Genomic DNA, 23686 nt, shown 5'->3' on the forward strand with positions numbered 1-23686 from the left:
TAATCCAGGTGTACACAGATGGTATCATTTTCATTCCCCATTTATCTAACCACACTCTATTTTTTCATCATTTATGAATGGATTGAAATGAACCCACATTTAATTGTTGGTCTGCCAATCAAGCCACTGAGTGGGGTGCAAACTGCACAGCTTCTTATCACAAAGATGACTCTGTTGGACCACTGCTTTTGGTCTTTTGAAAAGGATGGTTGATTGTCAAGTGGGTGCTTCCTAATCAATGATTAACGAATTATATTTATTTGCCTCACGACCACATTTCATGGTCCTAATTCTTGACTTTGCAAAGCAGTTTTACTATTAGAACAATTATAGACGTAAAGCTGCAATGATTTTCAGCCCGTATACATTTGAGTGAGTGCCTTTGACAATGCTTCCATTATACTCAATTGAAAAATCATCATACATGAGAGCTCATTTCGTTAAAAAATACTTGCCTTCTGTTAATACCAAAGTCCTTCGGATCTGCTTAGCCTAGGCTTTTGCCAGATTGTACCTGAATATTAGGATACCATTTGGCGGTGATAGCATATCACTATCCCTTTTCTGGCTGGACAGAAGCGGCTAACTTGACAACCTAGACCATAGAAACCAGTCAACCAGCATTTGACCTCTCATGCACCTCTAATCCTCTATGCAACATGTACTCTGTACAGAACCAAAGGCAGCTACCAGAAAGTCAGGAAAATTAACTCTCCAGAAGAACTTGGATGAAAAGAAGACCTTGGAGCAAATTTCTGACACAACCAATGGGCTTCTCTAAGAAGCCACCAGGAAAAATTCAAACTTCTATGCAGATATATCAACAAAAACTTCAAGCAAGATTAATGGAAGATGTCAGTGTATCTTCCACACAGAAGAACGGACCAAAAGCATAGCTGGGCCCAAGCATTGATACACAAATTATGGTTGCTGGAAGGGGGGCGCAATCCGTCTGACAATACTCTTTAGCATTACCAGTCAACCATATAAATCCAAATTTGCAAGAAACTGACATCACTAAATCACAAACAGATTAACCCTAATGACAATCATAAGCTAGAACTTATTGCAGACAATAAGATTAATCTCCATTTGTTGTCATATAATGCCAAAGAATAGGTCAAGACAGCTGCCGACTAGAAAGAATTATCTGAAAGAGAATGCATTCAATTGAGTAAATGCCACATACATTCAAGATTCAACAATGAGTTCTTCAAGTTCAAGAGGCTTCTACAACAGCTCATAAAAGGAGCAACAGTAATAAATGACATAAAAAAGAAAACTGATGAGATGGGGCTTCTGGCCACTACTGACTCATCTAATCAAAATTATAATGCAACAACAGTCTAACACTATATCTATCCGCGGACTATAAATCAAACTCTATGCTTTGCTATCCATGATTCATGATTTATGCTGCGATCATCCATGGCTGCAAACAGATTCACATAAACAGCTCTTTATGAACAGATGATCCAGGTATTAAACTTTGCAGCAATTTTATCAGTCTTGGCATGGGAGCCTGCAAAAAGCAATCAACTATAGACCATTACATGTTAATGGGCATACCCATTAGGAAGAGATCTTCATCATCACTCTGCTCAGGAGAACCATTGAAGGAATTATTACAGGTTTTCTCCATTTCCTCTGCGAAAATCTCCTCAGAGCGGCAATCAAAACTGCAAAATGCCTTTTCACCTCTGCAAGAATAAGAAGAAAAAACAGCCTCAATCATTAAAACAAGATGCAACTGAAGTAAAAGCAGCAAAGGGATCTAAATTGTATAAACCTGTACATGTAAATGTCTTCATCCTTCTCTAGTTTTTTCTGGCAAGAGTAACAGAAGCTCAAAAACTCATCAGAGGGGTAAGGGGTTGAAGTCTCTGGGCTCTTATCCAGTTGGGACACTTTGGTTTCTGGTTCTGCTTTTTTGTCAAAATTGGTCAACTCAGTGTTGTGACATTCCAAAATACAGTCACCAAAAATGTGAGTTGTTTTGGGGTTTGGACCATGAGAAATTATGCAAGTATAATCCTCAGAAAGTTCTATCTCATGTGCAGAGAGAGATCCCATGCTATGGCCAACGGGTATAGGAAGTGAACTTGGTTTACTTAGCAAAGAATCATCTACTTGCAAAGCTCTGCCAATTGGCAGAGATGAACTATTAAGGCTGGTGGTTCCATTCTCTGAACAAAAACTTCTGGAACTCAAATTGGAGTTTTTGGTGGAGGCAATAAACGAAGGGGAAAGCCTGCTGGAATCTGATTTGGGTTCTAATGGCACTTCCTCATTTCCAAAGACAAGACTAGAACCCCCTGAGTTGGTGTTGGGTTTTCTGTCTTTGGAAAGTTGTGAAATTATGTAATTCCTAGGCAAAGAATTGGATTTCATAGAATTACCAAGGAATTCATGGGAATACCTTGAAGAGGAAGGAAACTTAGTCTTCACCTGTGGTCCAAAAATTATATTCTTTCTCTTTGGAGAATCAAGGTCTTCACCATCTGATTTAATTTCATCAGCAAGCAGATTCACAATGCCCAAACCCATCTTACTGCAATCCCACTTCTTTTGATAACCACTTTGGGATGATGATCTAGGAGACCTACCACTAAATGGGTTGCTAAAATTTGCAAAAACTCTCAAATCAAGAGGAGATGTAGGGCTCCGAACCATATCAGAATCTGAAGAACCCTTAGTGCTAAATCCAACAAGAAAACCAGGAATATTGAAAAGTGAGCTGCTAATATGCCTTAAACCCAATGTATCAGACTGAAAATAGGACTCTGAATCAGGATCAGCCATCACATTACCATCCATTAGACTTGCCTATGATGTATGTTTTCTTACACTGCATTATCTATAAACCTCAATCTTCTAGCAAGAAAACCAGCAATTTCTTACTGCATTAGAATCAAGAAACCATCAATACAAAACGAATATGATTGACACCAAAACCAAAAAATATAATGGCCAAAGCAAAAAAGAATCAAGTACAACGTATGGCAATACCTTACGAAAAAATAAAGATCATTGATTTAGCTAACCCCAATGACAAAAATCAACTGTGATAGAAGTGGCAACATAGCTCGTATGCAGTTAGATCCAGATAGGGGCAAAAGAAAAAAGAATCCAGAACATCATATTATACTCAAGCACACAAAAAGCCCCAAAAGAATGAGCATATTGGGAACTCCGATGCAACAGCAGAAATAATATCATAACAATTTCACTTTAAAAACAAAAGTTTGGCCTGATTCGCTTAGTAAAACTAGTACAAGATCCTTGAATGATATCGGCAAAGCAAGATGAGAAGCAAAAATACTTGAAAATATCAATAGAGCTCTAAAAAACTCTTCATCAAAAAATAATTTTGAGCACCACGAAGAAACTAAGAAAGGAAACAACGCCTCCTGACCTTCATTTAACATGATATGGTAAATCCAAATCAGCAATAAAGGCAATCCCTTTAATAGCTGATATACAACAATGAACTATATAAACGTACAAGGCAAAGAAACAACAAAGCTGATCATTAATTTACATTGAACTCCAGCAAGAAGCGAGTAAAAATGGGGCTAGCATAGATTTTGATGATCAACATTAATCAAACCCCAGATTATCACTAATCAAAAATCTCAAAGATTCCTACAAATCAGACACATTTGAGGAGCTTTCAAGCTAGAGAAGTGAGAACATCCAAAAAGAGAAAACATTAAAAAAAAATTTGAACCGATGAAGATGAAGAAGAAACTCAAAACAAAAGCTTAATCAAAACAAGATGCGAAAAGATTTACTTCAAATGCATCAAATGGGTACTCAAAAAATGGCTAAAGCATCAATATTTAACAAAAAAAAAGAAAAAGACCCTTGCATGCATAAGAACAAGCATATACAACATTTGAAGTCAAACTTAAAACATAAGGGGGAAAAAACATTGAAAACCAAAGTTGCTTCAAGCAAAGGTCCATTTTGATATCCCAGATGCTCAAAAATGTATATGGATAAAAATAAAAGAGCTAAAAAATTTTTTAAAAAAATAGCAAAAATAAAAAAGACCCACCTGGTTTTCTTCGGTTAAAACTTGAAGGGTGAGAGAGAAAAAAGAAAAACCCAAAATGCAGAAGAGATAGAGATATTACTTTGGGTTAGCCAAAACATAAAGGATCTCTATCTCTCTATATAAATTTTTTCTGCCATTTTTTTTTGTTTATTATATTTTTTTAGTTAGTTCTTTTTTTTTTTTTTTTTTGCTTCTTCTGCAATGCATCAAAATCAGAGAAATAGTAAGCCACTGAGGCTTCTGATATACTCCTCGCTCTCTCTCTCTCTCTCTCTCATGATTAAGGAAGAAATTCGTATATTATACGGTATATGTAGAAAACGGTGTATATTCCTGGTTTTGGAGTTGAAGGCAAAAAGAAAGGGAGTTTCTTTAGTGTGAAGAGAGTCACACTTGCAGTACACTGCAAATCTTGTCCGCCTGATTTACCCACGTTTTTGCTTTAAAGTGCCCTCCTCTGATCATCAACTTTTTTATTTTCAATTTTTTTGGGAGGGATTTTACGATAAATATATCTTAAAAAATACCCCATAATGTGAGTGGCCTTATATCTTCCTTTAAAAAAATAATAATTCAACAGATGGATTTATAAGATTTAAAAAAAAAACACTTTTTTTCATGAAAGAATTAGCAAAGGCAAAGGAAGCCTCTGTATTCGGACCATAAACTCGTCTATTGAAGATAGACATTAGAAACTCCTTGGTATAAAAGGCAAAGCTTTTGAAAGAGTAAATTGTTCACCTTTCTAAGGGTAGTCAGCACAAAAAGACAATGCGGCCTGGTGGGTTCAAACGTCTATTAACGCCAATGTTTTCTGTTGCGTTTAACCACGTTAACTGATAAGGAAACAAGTACCTGTTTGCTTTAGCTTTTCAAAACGTATTATTTGCCCGTCGGTGTTTGAACCAAAACCAGCCATGGTTCTGCGTTGATCCAAACACGGTGCGACTTCTCTCTGGTCCTGAAAGTACGGATGTGGCCCTATATTTATATGACCTGATGACCAAGCTGCCCTTCTGTGGAAAAATTAGGATTTACAGAAATAAAAATCCCAACTTTTTTTAAGCTATTTCCTAAGGCATAACAATAATGCTGCAGGTTATTAGGTTAATTTTAAAATATTTTTTCTTTAAGTGAATATTATTAAAATTTTATTTTGCATCTAAAAATAAATCTTAGAAAAAAAGGGACACATATACTATGTCAGATTAAAGCATATCACATAGCTCCATGAGCAATTTTTTATAAGATCCATTATTAAATGAGCTACATTTTTTGTTCAAATTTTTTGGTTTAAGTCATAGTTGGAGCAGATATAACTAACTATGGCATAAATAAGTAAAATTTTAAGGCATTTTATTATTAGGTCTAATTAGATTAGACAAAAAAGTTTCTCAAAAAAATTAATTTTTTTTTATCTCGAATAAGAAAGATAATTACTTCAAACTTTTATCGACTTAACTAACAAATGAATTCAAAAAATATTGATAATGAAATAAAATTATTTCTTCTACCATCCTAAACCACAAATAAATTTTAATCCAACTATTTTGTAACTTTAAGTCTTTCTAAATCTAAAATCGAAAATTTCTTTTTAGTCGAAGCAGACGTTTGCCTTCACGTAAAACTAATTGCCATTGTATCAACGTCAATACGGTGTCAAAGTAGAATGCATTTTTTCACGAGCATTTCACTTACAATTCTTTTTATTATAGTTTTGCAATTATCTAATCACAACAAGAATTATTTAAAGGTCCACCATTTATTTTAATATTATAATTGACTAATTATAATACAATCATTTTAAGTGATATGCTCTCCTATAATTCTACATTTGGAGATTAATGTCATTCTCAACAGCACAGTCAATTTCCTATTAACAACCAAAAAGTATAAATTCATTTGCTAAAATACTCTTTACTCCTTGACGGAATGCGGCAAAGTAGTCAATTTACTTTGCCACATCATTTCTAGTGGGACCCAAACAATAAGTTTAAACGGCGTCAAATCTGGCCATCAAAGTCTATGATTTAGTGGGTCCAAAAAAGTGGACCCCGCTAGAAAAGAGCTGGCCCCGAGTAATGATTCCTCACAGGCCTCTTTATTTTACAGTTCCGTTTTGTCGTTTAGCTTGAGTCAGCCTTTTCTTTTCATTTTTTTATAAAAACAAAGAAAATCTAATTAACTAAAAAAACCAATAATTTAAATATAAATAAATACACATGGCCCCACACGTGTTCCCTTCTGCCGTGCAAACCTCGTGAAATCCAACGGCTCAGAGATGAAGATTCTCTGCGAAAAGTCGTATAATCTTACGGCTGAAAACGAGTTAGTTCACTGCTCCTGAAAGTGAGGCCTACCACACGTGTCGTGCATGTATTGAAGTGCCAGAATTCCTTTGTTTGTTTGTGGCGCACGAGATCGTAAGCACATTGGGACACGCGGAATTGCATCATTGCTTTTCCTTTTTTACTACTGGGTAATAGGATTTTCTTAACTTTTACTTTTTTCTTTTCATTAAAAAAATGTTTGAACGAAAAAGAATGAATATTTTTTAAGCATTTCATAAGAGAATTTAAAAGCAATGTTAAACTTGAAATGCAAATGCTAAGCAATAAAATAACTCTTAGTCAAACGAGTGTAGATGTTTTTCAATTATCTTATGCGTTGAAAGTAAATTTATAAACAAAATTAAATGTATGTAGTGATATAATTGAATATTTTATAATTGGATATCTAGCATTATTCAATTCGATTGACAAAGATTAGGATATTATTTTGATAATAAAATTACTATTTATAATGTGTTTGGATAAAATTCAGATAGTGAGTTTAGCATATTCACTTCCTTAATCTTATTACAAATGATAATTTTTAATATTAAATATTAATTTATATATTATTTTTTTGTTTATAAATTTATTATGATTAGTGTAATACTTACTATAATTCATCAATTATTACAAATATGATTTTAAACTTTAATTTATTTCTTATGAATTATTTTAATTTATTAATTTAATAATGTCTATAAATTTAATTTTTAATTATTTTAATTAAATATTTAATGAATACGAATATTTTACTCATAATGTTTGAAATATTTGAATATTTAGATTAATAATTTTAAAATTTAATTGTGTATTCATAAAGTTGAATTAGATTAGCTAAAAAATAAGGGATACGATCACTTGTTGTACGCAACATATTTGTATAATTATAAATAATAAAATTATTTAATTATAATTATGTAGAATTTAATGGACATAAAATGGCACCTCGTACGCACGGCGTCGACACGGTCTGCATGGGTAGGCAGGGCACCAATCTTGGCCTTGTTGCGGGCAACGAAGCAGCTATCTTTGGCGGAGGCAGCTGGCTCGCACAATCTCAGCATGTTAAACCCTCATCCCTTTGGTTTTAAAACCTGAAATTTCTTTAAATTTATCATCACTCGATAAACAATCATGAAGCCCAATTAGCAGTCCCTTGACCCAATGGGCTCACAAATTTCAGGGCCTGATATCTAAAAGGATTATGCACAAGGCGTACAATAGCAGCAATCCTCTTGTCATCCCTAATTTTTATGTTTTTATTTTTTTTTTCCCTTCCAAGTTTTAACTCTCTCCCATAATCGCCTAATTTTTCCCCTTTCCGTGTTTGAGTTTGTTCCCAGAAAACAAAAATGAAACTTGTCAGTTTTTTGAGTTAGGGGCTTCTTAGGGTTTGATGTTGAAGAAAAGTTTGAGAATGTTGAGCACTTTTTCAGGTAAGTTTTGATGGGTATCGTTGTTATTTGAAAATGGATTCCGATTTGATTAAAGATTTAGGTTTTAGTTATTTTGAGGATGATGGAGTTAATTGGAATCTGATTTTATGGGATAGGGTAAATCAGTGATCAAGAGCTGGAAATTAAAAAAAGTCAGCCAAAAAAGAAAAAGAAACTTGAAATTTAGTGGTTTGGTGTTTGATTAGGTCAATGAACGTGGAGGGGTTTGATTCTGTTAACTTGGCTGTTGAGAGATTGAGAATTTAGAGTTGAAAAAGTCGATTTTTTGAGTAATTTTTTATGCGTTTTTGTTATTTGATTCAATAATAAAGGGATTTTGCATTTCTTTCCTTTTATGAAGAGAAAAGATTCAAGGGTTTAGGACTTTGGGGTTTTTCTTTTTTGGAAGAGTGGAGTGGTGATGAGAATTAGCGGGATTCTTTTTGTAAAAAAATAATTGATTGTTATGTTGTTCTTGAAGTTTGTTTAAAGGGAAGAGGAAATTTGGGATTGGACCTGGTAAGGTGTAGGGGAAGTGTCGTTTTTGTTTCATTTTGAATCTTGTTTTGAGCTATAGTCTTGTATTATTTTAGGTATACTTTCAGAGTTTCTCATTGTTGAGTTGAATTTTGGGTTTTAATGGATGACATTGAAGATGATGCTAGATACCCTCCAAATCCATATGGTGTTACTCACCAGCAGGGTTATGGTTCTTTGAATCGCCAAAAGCTTCCTGTAAGAAATGCTCCTTATGCTAGACCAATTGTGAATCAATATGTTGATGATGATGAAGATGAGGAGGAGGAAGAAGATGAGGAGGATTTGGGAGAGGAAGAGGAAAACCATAACCAAAACAATGGTGTTCGGTATGTAGGAAAAGATATGGATGATGATGATGACGACGACAAGCTGGATGAAGATGAGGACGATGACGATGAAGGTGGTGATAAGCAGAAAGGTTATAATAGAAAGAGTGATGAGGTTGACTTGGAGAGGCACCCAAAAAAGAGGAAATTGAAGAGTTTGGTGTCAAGTTATGAATTTGCTCCTCGAGTACCAGCAGCAGCAGTTGCAGCTACGTCAGTGCCAAAGCCCTCGTATGGCGGGAGGAATTCTCTTACAGATTGGACCGAGCGTGAGACATTTGTTTTGCTGGATGCATGGGGTGACCGGTTTTTGCAACGTGGGAGGAAGAGTCTTCGGTCTGAGGAATGGCAAGATGTTGCAGAGAGGGTATCAGAGGTTTCAAAGATTGAAAGGACTGACACCCAGTGTCGTAATCGATTGGATACATTGAAGAAGAAGTATAAGAAGGAGAAGGCTATGCTGGCAGAGACTGGTGCTACCACTAGCAAATGGGTTTATTTCAGAAAGATGGATATGTTAATGTCAACTCCTCCACAGCAGGGTGGACTCTCTTGTGGGTTGGACTCAGGGGAGTATGTGTTCATGAACCCTCGGGTTTATTTGAACCGTGCAAATGGTTTGGATGAAATGAGGGATAGCCCAGCAAATTCAGAATCCGCTGATGGTGAGGAGGATATCTCAGATGGACTGCCACCTAAAAAGAGAAGATTTGGGAGGCAATCTGATGAGGGTTCTTCGTTCAGATTGCTTGCAGACTCTATTCAGAAATTTAGCGATATATACGAAAAGATTGAGAATAGTAAAAGACAGCAGATGTTGGAATTGGAGAAGATGAGAATGGATTTTCATAGGGAGTTGGAAATGCAGAAGAGGCAGATCATGGAGAGAGCACAGGCTGAAATTGCAAAAATACAGCAGGGTGATGATGAGGAGAATGATGTCTCTGCTGAGAATGCTAGTGAGTAATGCATGCAAAACCCAGTTATCTTTGTAAGGTTGAGTAGATGTTGACTGCTAAATGTTGTTGTATAATATATTGGGGACTTTTCCCAATAGCTATTGTGAGCGACAATAATGAGGCTAGACATGCTGTATCAGTCAAGTAGAAAATTTTTACTGAATTTAGAGAAGATCATTACTCTCATTATTACTTGTACTGCTTTAATGTTATAGTGCACTGGTGATCCTTTTTTCCTCTTATCAATTGCTGTCACCAATAATCAAGCTTGAAAGCATGGACTTCGTGATTAGATAGTACCATTTTTGGAGGTGAGTGCTTGGATAAATGTCTTGCTGTTGTGTGCTCGTGACCATAACAAGATTGTCTGCTTCAGTTAAAAGTGTAAATGTGAGATGTAACATAATGTAGTAATGTAACTTCTTTGAAGGCATAAATTGCCCTTTTTTCTTCCTTTGTTAGCTAGACACAAGAATCAATATCTGTAAACTTACCTTCTGGTGTTTCACATGGAAAAGGAAAAACAGAGAGCACCAAAGAAAGGTGTTGATTGAGAGGGCAAGTAGATGGCAAGATTTGGTATATGCCTCTAATCCTTGATAGGTAGCTGTGCATTCCCTCTTACGTTATCCAGTCTGGGGCTGAATGTTTGGAGTTTATATCTGTTACGTTGTGGGTGAAGGAGAGATTGACCCCTCATTAATGAATAAATCTGAAAATTCAGAAACTCTTAAAAATAAAAATACATAACTTTCAAAGATTGGCTTTACAGTCTAAAGGATAGTTTCTCTTTCGCTTTGTTGAGGAGTTACAGAGATCCCTTTCCCTTGTATCATCACCGACTTCAATACCAAACCCAGCCATGGAGACTCCTCTCTTTTTCTCCTTGGGTTGCTGGGTTTGATTTTTTTTTTTTTTCTCCGCTAAAACCCGTAAATCACTCTCATTGTCAAATGAGCCAAAGAATGTTCAATTCCTGTTTTTATTTATATTTATAATTATTCTTGTGTTTTTTGTCGAGGGTGTTCGTTTTTTCCAAGCTTTGGTAAAATATTGAATGCCTTTGATGGTGAAAACTTGAAGGGAAGATGAAAATTGGTTGGCTTTGGTTAAAACCAGCCTCTGTTTTTATCAACTAACATGCTCTCACAAAAATATAAAAAAATTTATATTTATTTTATATTTAGATTTTTTTAATTTAAAATGAATAAACTAATGAGATGTCAATCTCTCTTTCACCGAATCAAGTATAAATCTTTATCACTGTAGACCAAAATGTGATTGTAAAGTTATCGTTGGACTCACCCGAAAATTAATGCAGAATCTCCAGGTCGCTTACCTAACGTAGAATTATTTTTTGACAAAATTGTGTAGCTGGGAAAACTTTGCTTCCAAGTTTAGAAAGCAAAAACGACCAGGCACCCTTACTTACCTAACCACCCTTTACTTGTATCCATTATGTCCATATCCAACAAAACTAGTTACACTTGCCAAGAAGCTGAAGCAGGACCTGAAACATTAGGACCCATTTCTTGCATTCATCTCTACTAACAATATATAAAGAAAGAGTATTGATTTCATGTCGTCAAAACTGGCATAGAAATATGATCAAACAAAATTTGTTAACTTTGAATCCTCAATATCCTCTCTTTCAAATAATAAGATAATTTCTAATTTTCTCCTTTTATCTCCTTTACTCCTACTTTTACAGCTCTATTCTCTGCATGATGTATATGTTTTTTAACAAATGTAACCCATGTTTTTCTGCATTCACTGTCAAGTGCTTCAGCCGTCTCACATAAGCTTGCAAGACAACTGGAGTTGATATTAGTGGGAGCAATCCTGCTGCTATTTTTCCTCTCCCCTCCAGGCCTCAGCTTCCATACACTCATAACAGGTTTATTTTCCAGCAATAAGGAGGGACCAGGAGACGAAAAGATACAGGCAGCAAAAGAAAGAGACCCAAAAAGACCATTATTTTCTGCTTTGCAGCCAGTACAATGTGATCAAATTTGGGATCAGCTGATATATTTGCCTCCACATAACTGTTAATAGGATGAGCAAGGTGAAATGGCAGATCCACCATCTCAGTGTACGTGTAAAGTTTGCTGAAAAGATCACCTCACCTTGCTATAAAAGTTAAGACACCTCTCATCTCTGCAATTTCTATAGTCATACAGTTTTGTCTCCAAAAAGGAGTGATATAACATTCAGAAGAAAATGAGCTACCTTCTCAAGCTTGGCAGGCTTGACAACATAAGCAACCTTCGTTTCATCATCTCATCTTCATAAGGCTGATATTCAACTTCCAGAAGCTTAGCAGTAAAGCTTCCTTGATCAGAGCAGTAACAAATTTATAATATTTGTCACTTAGCTAGAGTTAGAGAGCAATAATTAGTTTAAAAGAAGATATTAGAAAAAAAGGAAAAGTAGGTGTTTTAACCCGACAGCATTTTACCACAGCCCTCAACAACAGCATTTTTTCTGTTTCTAGATTCTTCCATAACCATCATTTGCAGAGCCATTTCACACTCTACTTCGTGTTACATGTCTGAAGTTAACTCTGCAACTTGGATATTTGTTCTCTTCACTTTCTTTGGAGCCTCAACCTGTACATCAAGCAGAACAAAATACAAAACCACACACATGAAACAACAAGAAAAAGGCTCCAAAGATGTTTCCTATAATAATTATCACACTAAAACTTTGCCACGATCAGTAAACCTGCATACTTAAAAGCAGTAAAGTGAAATGAATTTTTTTCATTAACAAATGGATGATTTGTGTGAACAGTTGGTGCTTGTTACCAAGAGGATGGGAAAGTGTCGAATAGTTGATCTAGAGGAACCTATAAAAGCATCATCAGTTTGCACAGGTCTGCTCCTTCAGTCTGTTAAAGCCAACCCTCTTCATCAGGCATATCTTCAATGAATAATCTTGTTCTTAGGCTAGCTATTATATGCAAATGTCAGACTAAATAGTTAGCTTGTGATGATTAACATTTGAGATATTTTGACAAAACTGTTACAAGATTAATTTGAGAATTAAAGTTACAGGTTGAAGAGTTTGCCCACATGATTTGGTTTTCAATCTCTATGAATTACTGATTCTAAAGCCTATTTCAGCCCCATGCCTGCTTCCCCTGTGGTTTCTAGTCATATTGCTTGGTTTACATCTAGCCAATTCCCATAACTGCAGCTTGATAATTGTATATTGAATCCACTTAGCTTAGAACTAAATGACCTTGCTATGGCAGTTAGCCAAGGGTAGAATCATCTATAAATAAGTTGGTCACTGCATGATAAGACAGTTAATAGCAAACTGATTGTCTGCACCAGAAACGCTATCCAGAAAATATGAGTAATAAGAACATTATGCATCAATGATTCAGATAGCATCCTTTGGTTTAGCATTTCTTCAAAAAAGTCCAACGAATAATTTAAAATATGGAAGTGACAGAAAAACCAAACGATAGTTGGAAAAAGGTAAGAGAGAAATATGAAAGATGCCTTTATCTTACCTAACATCAGGACTCCATCAGAAAGTGCTTAGACTACGATCTTCATCAATCTTGCCAACTGCCTCAAGTATCGATGAGTAAGTGATGAGATCATATTCAAAACCTCTTGCTTTCATCTCTTTCATTAACTTTGCAGCCTCTTCAAGCATACCAGCTCGGCTGAGGCAGCCAAGGACAGTATTGTAAGATACTGCATCAGGTTTAATATTTGAATTCTCCATCTTCATAAACATTTCCATTGCCCGCCTTGGGCCACCTGTCCTAGCTAAGCCATTTAGAATGATATTATGAGAATTCAAGTCTGGAGCACAACCGTTTTCTTCCATGGTTCTGAGCAAGGAATGAGCTTCATTTATCATGCCAGCCCTTACCATCCCTGACATGAGAGCATTATAAGCATAAACATCAGGATTGCATCCCAGTTTCTTCATCTCATTGAAAAGATCTACAGCATCACTCAAACGGCCGCACTTTCCAAAATGTTTTATCATCACTGCATACACCCGAGCACTTGAACACCCACAATTCTCTTTCAATTCCTGAAATAACTCATTGGCAGCTTCATATCGTTTTGCCTTTCCAAGACTGTTGATCAGGCTACAATATGCAGCTGGACAAGGAGGAAAACCCCTTTCATCCATCTCTTCCAGGAGTAATAAAGCTTTCTCAACTTTGTTTGTCTTGCAGAAACCATCAATAAGAATTGAATAAGTAAATGAGCTGGGAACAACACCATCTGCCTTCATCTTCTCGAACCATAAAGATGCCTCAGAACTTGGGGCTTTGGAGTCAAATAAAGCTTTAATTACAGTGTTATATGTTACAACATTTGGTATACACTGCCAAGACTTCATTTTATTGAAAAGCTTAAAAGCATCTTCCAATCGACCTGCTTTGCCCAAGATGTTAATCATATTGTTAATAAGCACAACATCAGGCTTACCACCTTCCTTTAACATATTCATGAATATACCATAGGCATCTTGAACCCTCCCAGCTTTTCCAAGCCCCTTTATCAACTCTGTGTAAGTAAAAACAGTTGGCTTACAGCCCTTTCCTTTCATCTCCTGAACTAGACCTAAAGCTTTCCAAGTCTCACCTAGCTTAAAATAGATTTTAATTAAGGTTGTATAAATCTTTGACGTAGGCTGTAATCCATTCTCCTTCATCTCTTCAAACAACCTAATGGCAGAATCATGACGACCCAACTTACTGAAAGTAGATATCAGTGCACTGTAGGTCACTGTGTCTGGTAAACAGTTACCCTCATTGCACATCTCATTATAGAGCTCATGAACTTTCTCATGGTGCCCTTCTAGCATCAACATCAAGATTATATTGTTGTAAGTGCTTGATGTTGGCTTGCACTTGCGACATTTAATCTGATAAAAAATGGAGAGTGCCTTGTTCACCATCTTAGCTTTGCCCAATATTCTCACAATTTCAGACAATTCAGCCGGGCCAATAGCACATGTACTTCGAAGCATCTCTTGGATAGTCTTCCACATTTCACCAACAAGTCCTGCTTCATCCAAACAGTGAATTAAAGTCATGTAGGTGGTAGAGTCATGTTCAAAGTTTCTTCTTTTCCCTGCCCACTTGAAGAACTGGATTTTAACATTGATCTCTACATCTATCATCAAAACCTCACGAACCAACCGTTGGTCCACCTTCAACTTGAGCACTTCCAATGCCTTCTCTGCATCAGAACCCCACTTAAATATTTTCAAAATTCTTATGAACCTCTCATCCAATGTCCGTACAGAGGGTTTCTTCCTCTTAACAGCCAAGTCCTGAGCTTCCTTCTTTGGACTAGGCAACTGGAACATTTGCACTATCTCATTCTCTGTTTAGGAAAACCATGCAAAATTAACCAACATATTACTTGATGGAAGTAATCCTTTTCATCCTTTTTATTATATGAAACCATCTTAATTCATTCCTACCAAAGAATGCCAATTTAATAGAAAGAAACGGATTAATCAGCTGACAAGCATTTTGGGAAGCTCACCTGTTTGCTTGATTGGCTCGCAGAGGTGAGACAAAGTTGATATGGATCGCCTCAAAGCAGATGATGGCATGATGGTTTTCATTAATTACAGCCCACTTTGCGTATCAGATCGCAGAAGGTGAAGTAACTAAAGCAGGAAGGATAAAATGGCTTTAGCATATGAACACCAATGCATTCAATAAGCAATAAGATTAAACTCAGACTGGCACTTGGACAAACTAAAAAACATAACATATTGAATGAACATTCTTTTCAAACTTAAATACCATTTTCTCCGAAATGCAGGAAATAAGAAAAAAATGGGAAAGAAGAGGGGAAAAAGGAAAAACCCAGCAATAGCAATTAACCGCTGATAATGGCTACGGCAAAAATAAATAAAAATAAAAATAATCATAAACACCAACTTCCGATACAATTGAACTTCCGTAAAAGAAGTGATATGCTAAAGAGAAACCAAAAAAATAACAAAAAAAGAAGTGATTGGTAAACCCACTTTTAATTATTCACCGCAAAAAGAAGGAACAAGAAGAGCGTTTTCACTTGAAAAAGGCTAAACGCACTGGTTGAAAACGAAAAGCGCTGTTATTTAAGAATAGAAATCCCTGCCCGCTCCGGCGCCCCGCTTTTTTGCTCCGTTATTATAATCACCTCATGTGTCCTGTGTTTTTAACTGCGTTTGAAGGGGTTAGTCATCCAAACGCCAAGACGCTCCGTGGACAAAAGCCCGCACTTTGGTAGGCCTTGCGACCACTTCCGCTGCGGCTAGAGGTGAACTATGAATGATTTAGTGGTTCGATCCGTCGTAGTTAAAAAGATTAAATAAAGCTTAAATAAATTAAATATTTTAAAAAATCAATAAAAATTTTATCACTTTTTTTATAAATTACAATATTAAAATTTATAAATTTCATCTATAATTATAAAATATACAAATAACCTAAATCTAAAAAACATAACCTTTGTTTCTTTACTCAAATAATTATATCTTTTTATATAAATTATCCAATTAATATTCAATATTCAATTTAACAAAAAATTAAAAATAATAAAATTAATTTTCATAAAATAAAATTATCTAATACAAGACCATTACCCATCATAAATTATCAACTCGAATATTTTTTATGACTTGACTTTTCATGTTCATTCACATAAATTATATTGAAAGAAAATAAAAAATAAAAAAAATAATTAATATAAATTTTTTAATAACAAAGTAACAAAAGATTCAAAATAAAAAATTATGTAACAAGTTATAAAATTTAATATTTATCTCAGTTGATAACTTCTTGCTCATCAATTGTCAACAATAGAAATAAAATTCACAATCTCAATATTTGACATCTCTAAAATGCATAAAAAAATAAAAAAAAGTAAAAATATTAAATATATTATATTTTATTTGAATTTAAATAAAATATATAATATTATATATATTAATATATATTTAATTTAATTTTTTTATTATTGAAAGAAAATAAAAAACTAAAAATTTTAAAATTGAGAACGAACAGTTACCGTAACGACTGTAGCATCATTTTCCAACTCCTCTAGGACAAAGGTTTGCATCATTGGCAGCGGCCCCGCAGCCCACACGGTAGCCATCTACACCGCCAGTGCTGAGTTGAAGCCCATTCTCTTCGAGGGCTGGATGGCTAATGACGTCGCCCCATGGCGGTCAGCTGACCACCACAACCGACCTCGAGACCTTCCTTGGATTCCCGGACGGCAACATGGGCATGGAGCTTATGGACTTGCACCACTCAGCAACGAGAAAATTTATCGTATGGTCCATCTCTTGGATGAATTGTCACCCTTTTTCTCTTGGAAGAAATGAGAAAATTAGAAAACACACATGCGCTTGCAGGGGGGGGACCGGAGAACTCTTCAACCTCACTTAGACTCTTGAAAACTTGGTGACAATGACATGGTTCTTTTAGAAAAAAAAAAAAAAAAAAAACTAATGTAAAATACATGATGGCGAACCTCTTTCCTGTACTTGCACCACTTTGAAAGACTTATTATGAAAAGGAAACAATCACTGGCTTATCATCTGCAATTGCTCTGTTTGTGTACTTTCCATGATAATCGCTCATATGGCAAACTGAAATGCCTTTCCTTTGTTGATTGTTACTCGACTTTTTTTCTTAGTTGATTTGGATCCTTTTGTCTTTTTTTTTTTTTTTTTTTTTGTGGGTTAGGTTCTGCTCTTGACTTGGGCCCTCTGGTCACTTCCTGAATCTTGCACAGGATTTAAAAAGATGGACTTGCTTGCATGTCGGCTTACTCGGCCCAAATCCAACTCGCACCATACTTCTCTCCACATTTCGGTGTATAAACTAGAATGTCTAAATAACTAAAAACTGACATGATATTTAGAAACTAACATTCCAAGCAACAGGGAATAAACTCGTATTCCTTCGACAATCTTGTCCAAGGATATGTATATGTATATAAAGTCACATAAAACAATTAAGTGACAAGACAACGACCCATTACCAAGGGGAAAAGGAAATGAACAGATATAGACGAGCATGTGAAATCTGAAGAAAACATTTCGAAACTCCTACCTAGAGGTAGACAAAAGACACGGAAAAATAATGTAAAACTTCAATTGAAACAAAATCCAAGATTTGAGGACACCAACAATACCCAGAATTGAAGTGGCTACTAATCCCAAGAGAAATCCTACAAAACATAAAACAAGATTTAACACTTGAAATCCTTTAAAGAGTAAAGTTTAGCCTCCCTCCAACAGAAAAATCTTATCAAGGAAGCACAATAGCAGTCTTTTCTCTTAAAATCCCTCCGTGAAAAACACCTGGATTCTAAAGACTCACTCTTAACAATAACAAATCTTGGTAGGCGTAGCAAAGACAATGCTTTACAAATTGAAAACAGTGATCCCAGCCTCTCATATCAGACTACCAAAGAGTTGGTCTCAGGCTCTTTCAAAAATAGTGCTTATACATAAAGAACCAAATTTTGGCCACGTCAACAACAGACCACCTGCTAATAATTTATGCAGTAGCTGATGTACTCTCCGATTTGTCAGTTTCCATCGGTTCTGTAGAAGCTGGAGGTGCCTCAGCACTGTCTGCTGGTGCATTTTCACTAGGGTCAGCATTGCAGTTAGGGCTTGCATTCGGGTTGGCATTGTCATCTGCACCCTGTGGCGGAGCCTCACTTCCCTGAGGAGGTGGGGTTGCTGGTGTTTCAGGTGTGGCTGGTTTAGCTGGTTTAGGTTTCGTCATTATTGGCCTGCAAAACCTATTTAAGACAAAATTTGAATCTCAGCAGGAGTATCATTTATTCGTGTGTAGATATCAATGATACCATATATCAACATATATATCATAGGTTAGCAGAAAAAAAAGAGAACATTACTTTGTTCAAGCTACAGGAATCTACAAACAAAACAAGTATTTACATGCTGGATACAATAACTTAAGCAGGTGGAATAGCGTGTACCTGTCTAATGCTTCAGCCTTCTTTCTCACATCAGCTGACAAGAGAACCGGAGTGGCATACTTGGGAAGTTGATCCTGTTGCTGTTTTTTCTCTCTCAACCAGGCCTCAGCTTCCACACACTCATTTAAGACCTATAATGCACCAAAGGATTAAATCTTAGCAGAAGAAGGGGGNGTAAGGAGAGAGAGAGAGAGAGAAGAGAGAGAGAGAGGGAAGAAGCCATTACTTTTTGCTTTTCAGCAAGTTCAATGTGATCAAATTTGGGATCATTTGACATGGCTGCCTCCCTGTAACTGTTAATACAGTAAGCCAACTGATCAATGACAGTTCCTCTCTCAGCATACTCTTTATAACGTTCTTCAATAGGATCCCCTTGCTGCAATATTTAGACACCTGTCAGATACTCAATTTATACAGTCAACCTGAGAAATAATAAGAAACACTAGAATTACCTTCTTCAGCTCTTCAAGCTTGGCAACATAGACGCCTTTTGTTTCATCCTCCCCATCTTCATACAGCCAATCCTCTGTTTCCTGAAGCTTAGCAGTAAACTCTTCCTTCTCCGGAGCAGTGACAAAATCATGGTATTTATCACTAAGCTGATGACATAAAAGTATAATTAGTTTTAAGATCAGAACAGCCAAGTAACAATTTTGCAAACTAGTAACAACATTTTACCTTATTCCTCATGTCGTAGACATAGGCTTCAACAGCATTCTTTTTATCCTTTGTTTCTTCCATTATCCTATCTTGCAAAGCCATTTCAAACTCCTTCTCTACTGCTTTTTGAACATCTGCAGGAAACATTGCACCATAAACCAACTCTGCCACTGGGACATTTGTTTTCTTAACCTTCTTCTTAGGAGCCTCAACCTACATGACAGGCAAAACAAAAATGTAAACAACCATACCCAAACCCACAGACACACACACATATACAACGCCACTCATTTATATAGCATGCTGACTAAAAAACACTTACTTTGGTATCAGTCTCCATTTGCACAGGCTTGTCCCCTGACTCAGGAACACCATTTTCAACCCCCTCAGCATCAGCTGTACCCTTGGCATCTTGCATATTAACATCTGTCTCATTGGCACAGGGGGCAGCAGCATCACTAGGTATTTCATCAGTCTCCATCTTAGTATCTTCTTTTACTGGCTCTTTTGACACTGGAACTTCAACTTCTTCCTCTTCCAAGAGCTAAAAACACAGAAAAGTAGTTATGAAAGAGCACAAAAAGATTACCCTTCAGGTAGAATTAAAATCTAGAAATTAATTCACATATGCTTACAGTTGCCGACTCAAGGGACACAATCCCATGCAAATTCAGACGAACTTTGACCTTCAATTTTGGTCGTTCACTTCTTATTGTTGGAAAAGGACCAATCTGCCATTTAACAAATGCCACAAATTATTTCATCAGAAGGTTGAGCAAGAAATTCTAAATTCTTGAACTGGACAAGTAATTCTTATCCTAAAGTAGAAAACTAGAAAACAAGATGATCAGTTTGATTAAGGTTCCTGATTAATTACCGTGTAAGTACTAATCTTTGCAGGGACCTGCAACTCACTGACATCAGAATATTGAACATCAACACTGAATGTACTTGTCTTGTGGAATGTCACAGCCTTGACACTGGGTATTGGATTTCCCTTTGGAAAAACCAGTTGTTGTTGTTCTGCTCCTTCATTCTGAGCATCTGAAGCAGATCCTTTCCATGATAGGGAAATTGGTAAAGGGAAGCTCTCATTGACCTTCAAATATGAATTAAGTGATAAACCATGTTAGAAATATGACAAAAAGAGAAAGGAAAAGTACACAAAAGTGAATATAGACATGCAGCAGCAACAACAGATAAAATAAGGAATGGAGGCAAAAACCTTGCATCATTCCCATCTTCAAGATGATATAGCAAAGTACCAAACTAGAAATCATACTACAATGCACCTTTTCAAAAAAATAGACTACTCAAGTTACACAAGAAAGCCTCCAAATAATGAATGATAAATGCAAAGCTGAGATGACACTCCACAGAAAGAGTGAGATTAAGACAACAATTTGGTGGACAATTACCTGAAACTCCCGAACTTTGAATGTGGGACTGAGAATTGCACATTGCAAAGCACAACCCTTTGCAACACATTCACTAGCATTCATTGTGCGCCTAGGCTCTTTACCAAAGAACTCCGTGAGGATTTTTAACATAGCCGGAACACGAGAAGCTGAACCAACAACCTCAACCATGTGAACATTCTCAACTGCAAGTCCAGCATCAGCAAGAGCCTTCTCCAGCGGGCTCTTCACACGTTGCAAAATTGGAGCACTGATCTGTTCAAACTCCTCTCTCTTAATGAAACCCTTAACATCCTTCTCATCTATTAAGCACTCAATATTCAAAGGTGCCACAGGATTGGCACTAAGTACCTTCTTTAACTTCTCACAAGCAGCCCGAAGCCTTATACAAGCTCTTGCGTTCTGGAAAACATCAATCTTATAATCCTCTTTAAATTTTGCAGCAAAATGCTGAAATAAAACTTCATCAAAATCTCTACCGCCCAAAGAGCAGTCAAACGAATGAGCCAATATCTTGAGTTGTCCCTTCTTGAAGCCAGCAATACAAACTTGCATGCTAGCATGTCCAATATCAACAAAGGCAACATTTAATTGCTCATTTTCAGGTAAATCGGTCTTATAGATACCATAAGCCAATGCCGTTGCTGTAGTTTCATGAATCAAGCGAAGAGGGTGCAAGCCTGCAATTGTGGCAGCATCTAAAACTGCCCTTCTTTGAAGATCAGTGAAATATACAGGAATACCAATGCAGCAATCGACCACTGCTGCATTCAGATTCTTCTCAGCTATGCTTTTCAAATCTGACAAAACCATTCCCAAGACTTGTGTTGGAGTAAAGGTTTTCATTTCACCTAAATAACGAGCATGAATCAAAGGATATCCATCAGGTCCCTCAGTGACACTGAAGGGTAAAGACTTGAGATCCCTTTGCAACTCAGGATCTGAGAACTGACGGCCAATCAACCGCTTTATCTGAGAAATTGAATTTTTAGGGTTCATTGTAGAAGATGCTGCCCCTGCAGTACCAATGAATCTCTGCTTCTCCCCAAAGCATACAATAGCTGGAGTTTCACGCTTTGATTCATCATTAAGCACAACATCAATCCCTCTCTGCCTCGCAACAGCAACAATGCAGCTTTCATTGCCAAAATCAAACCCAACAACGCTCATCTTCACCAGAAATTACACTGATTTATTTTATATAAAATAAAATTGATCTTCACCTAACAAAACAAATAGCAATATGAGTATATATAAATATTAATGCAGGAAGGAAACAGATAATCACAATCTAGAAATTACTAGAAATCTAGGCAAGGCATCAACATAATCACACAATTAAGAGTAAGAAAATACAAAATTAATATCAATCATGGTGATATAAATATATTCCCTTTTATTATGAGCAATAAATTGTGACTCAAGATTCTGTGGTAACTCCCATGGACTTGAGCTCATAACTAGATTCAAATGACATTTTCCCCCCTTTTTTTCAATTGAAGACTCTTGATAAGTTAATCATTTACACTAGAACACAGAGCACACAACGACATAATGTCAGATGAATGTGCTTACCAGGTGCATGCAAAAACAACAAACACATTTGAAGTTAATCAAACACCTTAGTTTAAAAAAAAAAGCAAAAAGCTTTTAGAAGAGCCACATAAATCAAACTCATAGAAATAAATCTTAATCTTAAAAACTTTCAAAACCAGATTCCAACTGAAAAATAACACTACATTAAAATAAATCAATTAGAAAAGCAAAATCCTAGCAATGACAGATAGAAATCGCATTCAAATCAACCTGAAATAACAAAATTCAACTTCGTTTTCCTTCTCAAATAAATCTCCCGACTAGAAAGACGTTGAGTCCAAAGAACAGGTGCAAAAACAAATTACAACAAAAAAAAAACTTAAGTTAATTTTAAGTAACAGGAGAGAAAAATCAGCAATAAATTGAGAAAACTATTTCCACCTGAATCACTGAAAACATCTAAATCTAAAGAGAAACAAAAGTTAATGCAAAAATCATCAAGCGAAAAAAAATCCACCGATGTACCAAATCTAAAGGTAAAACTAAACAGATCTACAAATTCCAGACGGAGAAATAAAGCACCAACAAAAAACAATCGACGAAATTGCGAAGACCGGAGGATGGCGATCGTACCTTTTACAAACGAAATAGAGAGAGAGGAAAGATTGGGGGCCAAAAGAGGTTCTGAAATTTCTTTTCAAAAACACCTCTTTTTTGTTGGGGGTTTTTTTTTTTTTCTTCGTTGGTGCGCGAGAGAGAGAATACGGAACCAACCTTAAGCAGCGAAAGGGAGTTAGGAGCCTTTTTATTAAGGAGGGTTTGTGTGGAATTTTCAACTTCTTTTTACTCTTTTTTTTTTAAAATTAATAATTCTGTGATATATTTAATTATTTGTCTTTTTTTCTTTTTTATATATTTTTGGGCGAGTCTTGTGGGGGTCGGGTGGTCCTAGAGATGTCTAGAGATACTCCGGCTTCTAGAAAGATCTACGGAGAGAGGAGTCTTTGGAATTCTATAGGTTTTCGTTTTTTTAGGTCAAGCGCCGGGTTGTTGGTCGGCTCATGGGTTGGGTTCTCGGGTTTTGGGTTTTCATTCGGGTTTTAAAAATTTTTCCTAGGATGCAATGGATAGACTTATCAGAGTTGGGTCTATCTACGACAACCATCATCTGCTAATTTTTTTAAAACTTCTTTCGTTAATTTTTTGGTTTTTCATTTCTGATGTGGTAATGATCTTTCTTAAAATCAACTCCAAATAAACATGTGATTAGCATCTTCTTTAGATTTTAGTATATACTTTTAAGTCATAAGTTTGTAAATTAATAATTTTGCTTGTCAAAAAAATATTATTTATAAAAAAAAAGTGACAAAAAGTGTTTAGATCGAATATGATTATATTCATACTTTAATTAAATTA

General features: G+C 35.9%; 4 protein-coding genes across 12 annotated transcripts; 1 reads left to right on the plus strand and 3 right to left on the minus strand.

The window, feature by feature from the left end:
* On the minus strand, nt 1147–4324 carry LOC18595892. Of its 6 annotated transcripts, XM_018123897.1 has the most exons (5): nt 4061–4320; nt 3010–3062; nt 1790–2900; nt 1570–1700; nt 1147–1432 (listed from the first exon to the last, which is right to left on the minus strand). In XM_018123897.1, exons 3-5 carry the CDS (start codon nt 2815–2817, stop codon nt 1377–1379), a joined length of 1215 nt encoding a protein of 404 aa, XP_017979386.1. In that variant the 5' UTR covers nt 2818–2900; nt 3010–3062; nt 4061–4320; the 3' UTR covers nt 1147–1376. The 6 variants fall into 6 exon arrangements, with proteins under 6 accessions (XP_017979386.1, XP_017979387.1, XP_007024096.2 ...); XM_018123898.1 differs by lacking the exon at nt 3010–3062 and having other exon boundaries at nt 2420–2900; nt 4061–4324; XM_007024034.2 differs by lacking the exon at nt 3010–3062 and having other exon boundaries at nt 1554–1700.
* Nucleotides 7636–9953, plus strand: LOC18595893 (trihelix transcription factor ASIL2). The gene has a single exon (XM_007024042.2). It carries the CDS (start codon nt 8469–8471, stop codon nt 9660–9662), a length of 1194 nt encoding a protein of 397 aa, XP_007024104.2. The 5' UTR covers nt 7636–8468; the 3' UTR covers nt 9663–9953.
* Nucleotides 11213–17125, minus strand: LOC18595895 (pentatricopeptide repeat-containing protein At3g16010). 4 transcript variants are annotated; one of them, XR_001928510.1, is made up of 5 exons: nt 15679–15977; nt 15186–15312; nt 13175–15020; nt 12113–12263; nt 11213–12028 (listed from the first exon to the last, which is right to left on the minus strand). XR_001928510.1 is itself a non-coding variant. In XM_018123298.1 (4 exons), exons 2-3 carry the CDS (start codon nt 15265–15267, stop codon nt 13192–13194), a joined length of 1911 nt encoding a protein of 636 aa, XP_017978787.1. In that variant the 5' UTR covers nt 15268–15312; nt 16704–17125; the 3' UTR covers nt 11213–12263; nt 13175–13191. The 4 variants fall into 4 exon arrangements, 2 of the variants coding, with proteins under 2 accessions (XP_017978787.1, XP_017978786.1); XM_018123298.1 differs by lacking the exon at nt 15679–15977 and adding an exon at nt 16704–17125 and having other exon boundaries at nt 11213–12263; XM_018123297.1 differs by having other exon boundaries at nt 11213–12263.
* LOC18595896 (heat shock 70 kDa protein 14) lies at nt 17774–23062 on the minus strand. Its single transcript, XM_007024050.2, has 10 exons — nt 22904–23062; nt 20735–21957; nt 20194–20415; nt 19952–20047; nt 19639–19860; nt 19335–19529; nt 19109–19255; nt 18883–19032; nt 18657–18787; nt 17774–18455 (listed from the first exon to the last, which is right to left on the minus strand). The coding sequence occupies exons 2-10, from the start codon at nt 21902–21904 to the stop codon at nt 18206–18208; spliced, it is 2583 nt and encodes an 860-aa protein (XP_007024112.2). The 5' UTR covers nt 21905–21957; nt 22904–23062; the 3' UTR covers nt 17774–18205.

Source organism: Theobroma cacao, chromosome 6 (genome assembly GCF_000208745.1).
Source record: "Theobroma cacao cultivar B97-61/B2 chromosome 6, Criollo_cocoa_genome_V2, whole genome shotgun sequence".
NCBI lineage: Eukaryota > Viridiplantae > Streptophyta > Magnoliopsida > Malvales > Malvaceae > Theobroma > Theobroma cacao.

Coding starts and splice junctions, on each gene's coding strand:
- LOC18595892 (XM_018123897.1), bottom strand. CDS start 2,817: ATGGATGGTAATGTGATGGCTGATCCTGATTCAGAGTCCTATTTTCAG. Junction 1,701..1,789: donor GAAGACATTTACATGTACAG/GTTTATACAATT, acceptor TTATTCTTGCAG/AGGTGAAAAGGCATTTTGCA. Junction 1,433..1,569: donor TGAAGATCTCTTCCTAATGG/GTATGCCCATTA, acceptor ATCTGTTTGCAG/CCATGGATGATCGCAGCATA.
- LOC18595893 (XM_007024042.2), top strand. CDS start 8,469: ATGGATGACATTGAAGATGATGCTAGATACCCTCCAAATCCATATGGT.
- LOC18595895 (XM_018123298.1), bottom strand. CDS start 15,267: ATGAAAACCATCATGCCATCATCTGCTTTGAGGCGATCCATATCAACT. Junction 15,021..15,185: donor CGAGCCAATCAAGCAAACAG/GTGAGCTTCCCA, acceptor TTTCCTAAACAG/AGAATGAGATAGTGCAAATG.
- LOC18595896 (XM_007024050.2), bottom strand. CDS start 21,904: ATGAGCGTTGTTGGGTTTGATTTTGGCAATGAAAGCTGCATTGTTGCT. Junction 19,033..19,108: donor AGCTTGAAGAGCTGAAGAAG/GTAATTCTAGTG, acceptor TAAATATTGCAG/CAAGGGGATCCTATTGAAGA. Junction 18,788..18,882: donor AACTTGCTGAAAAGCAAAAA/GTAATGGCTTCT, acceptor GGTGCATTATAG/GTCTTAAATGAGTGTGTGGA.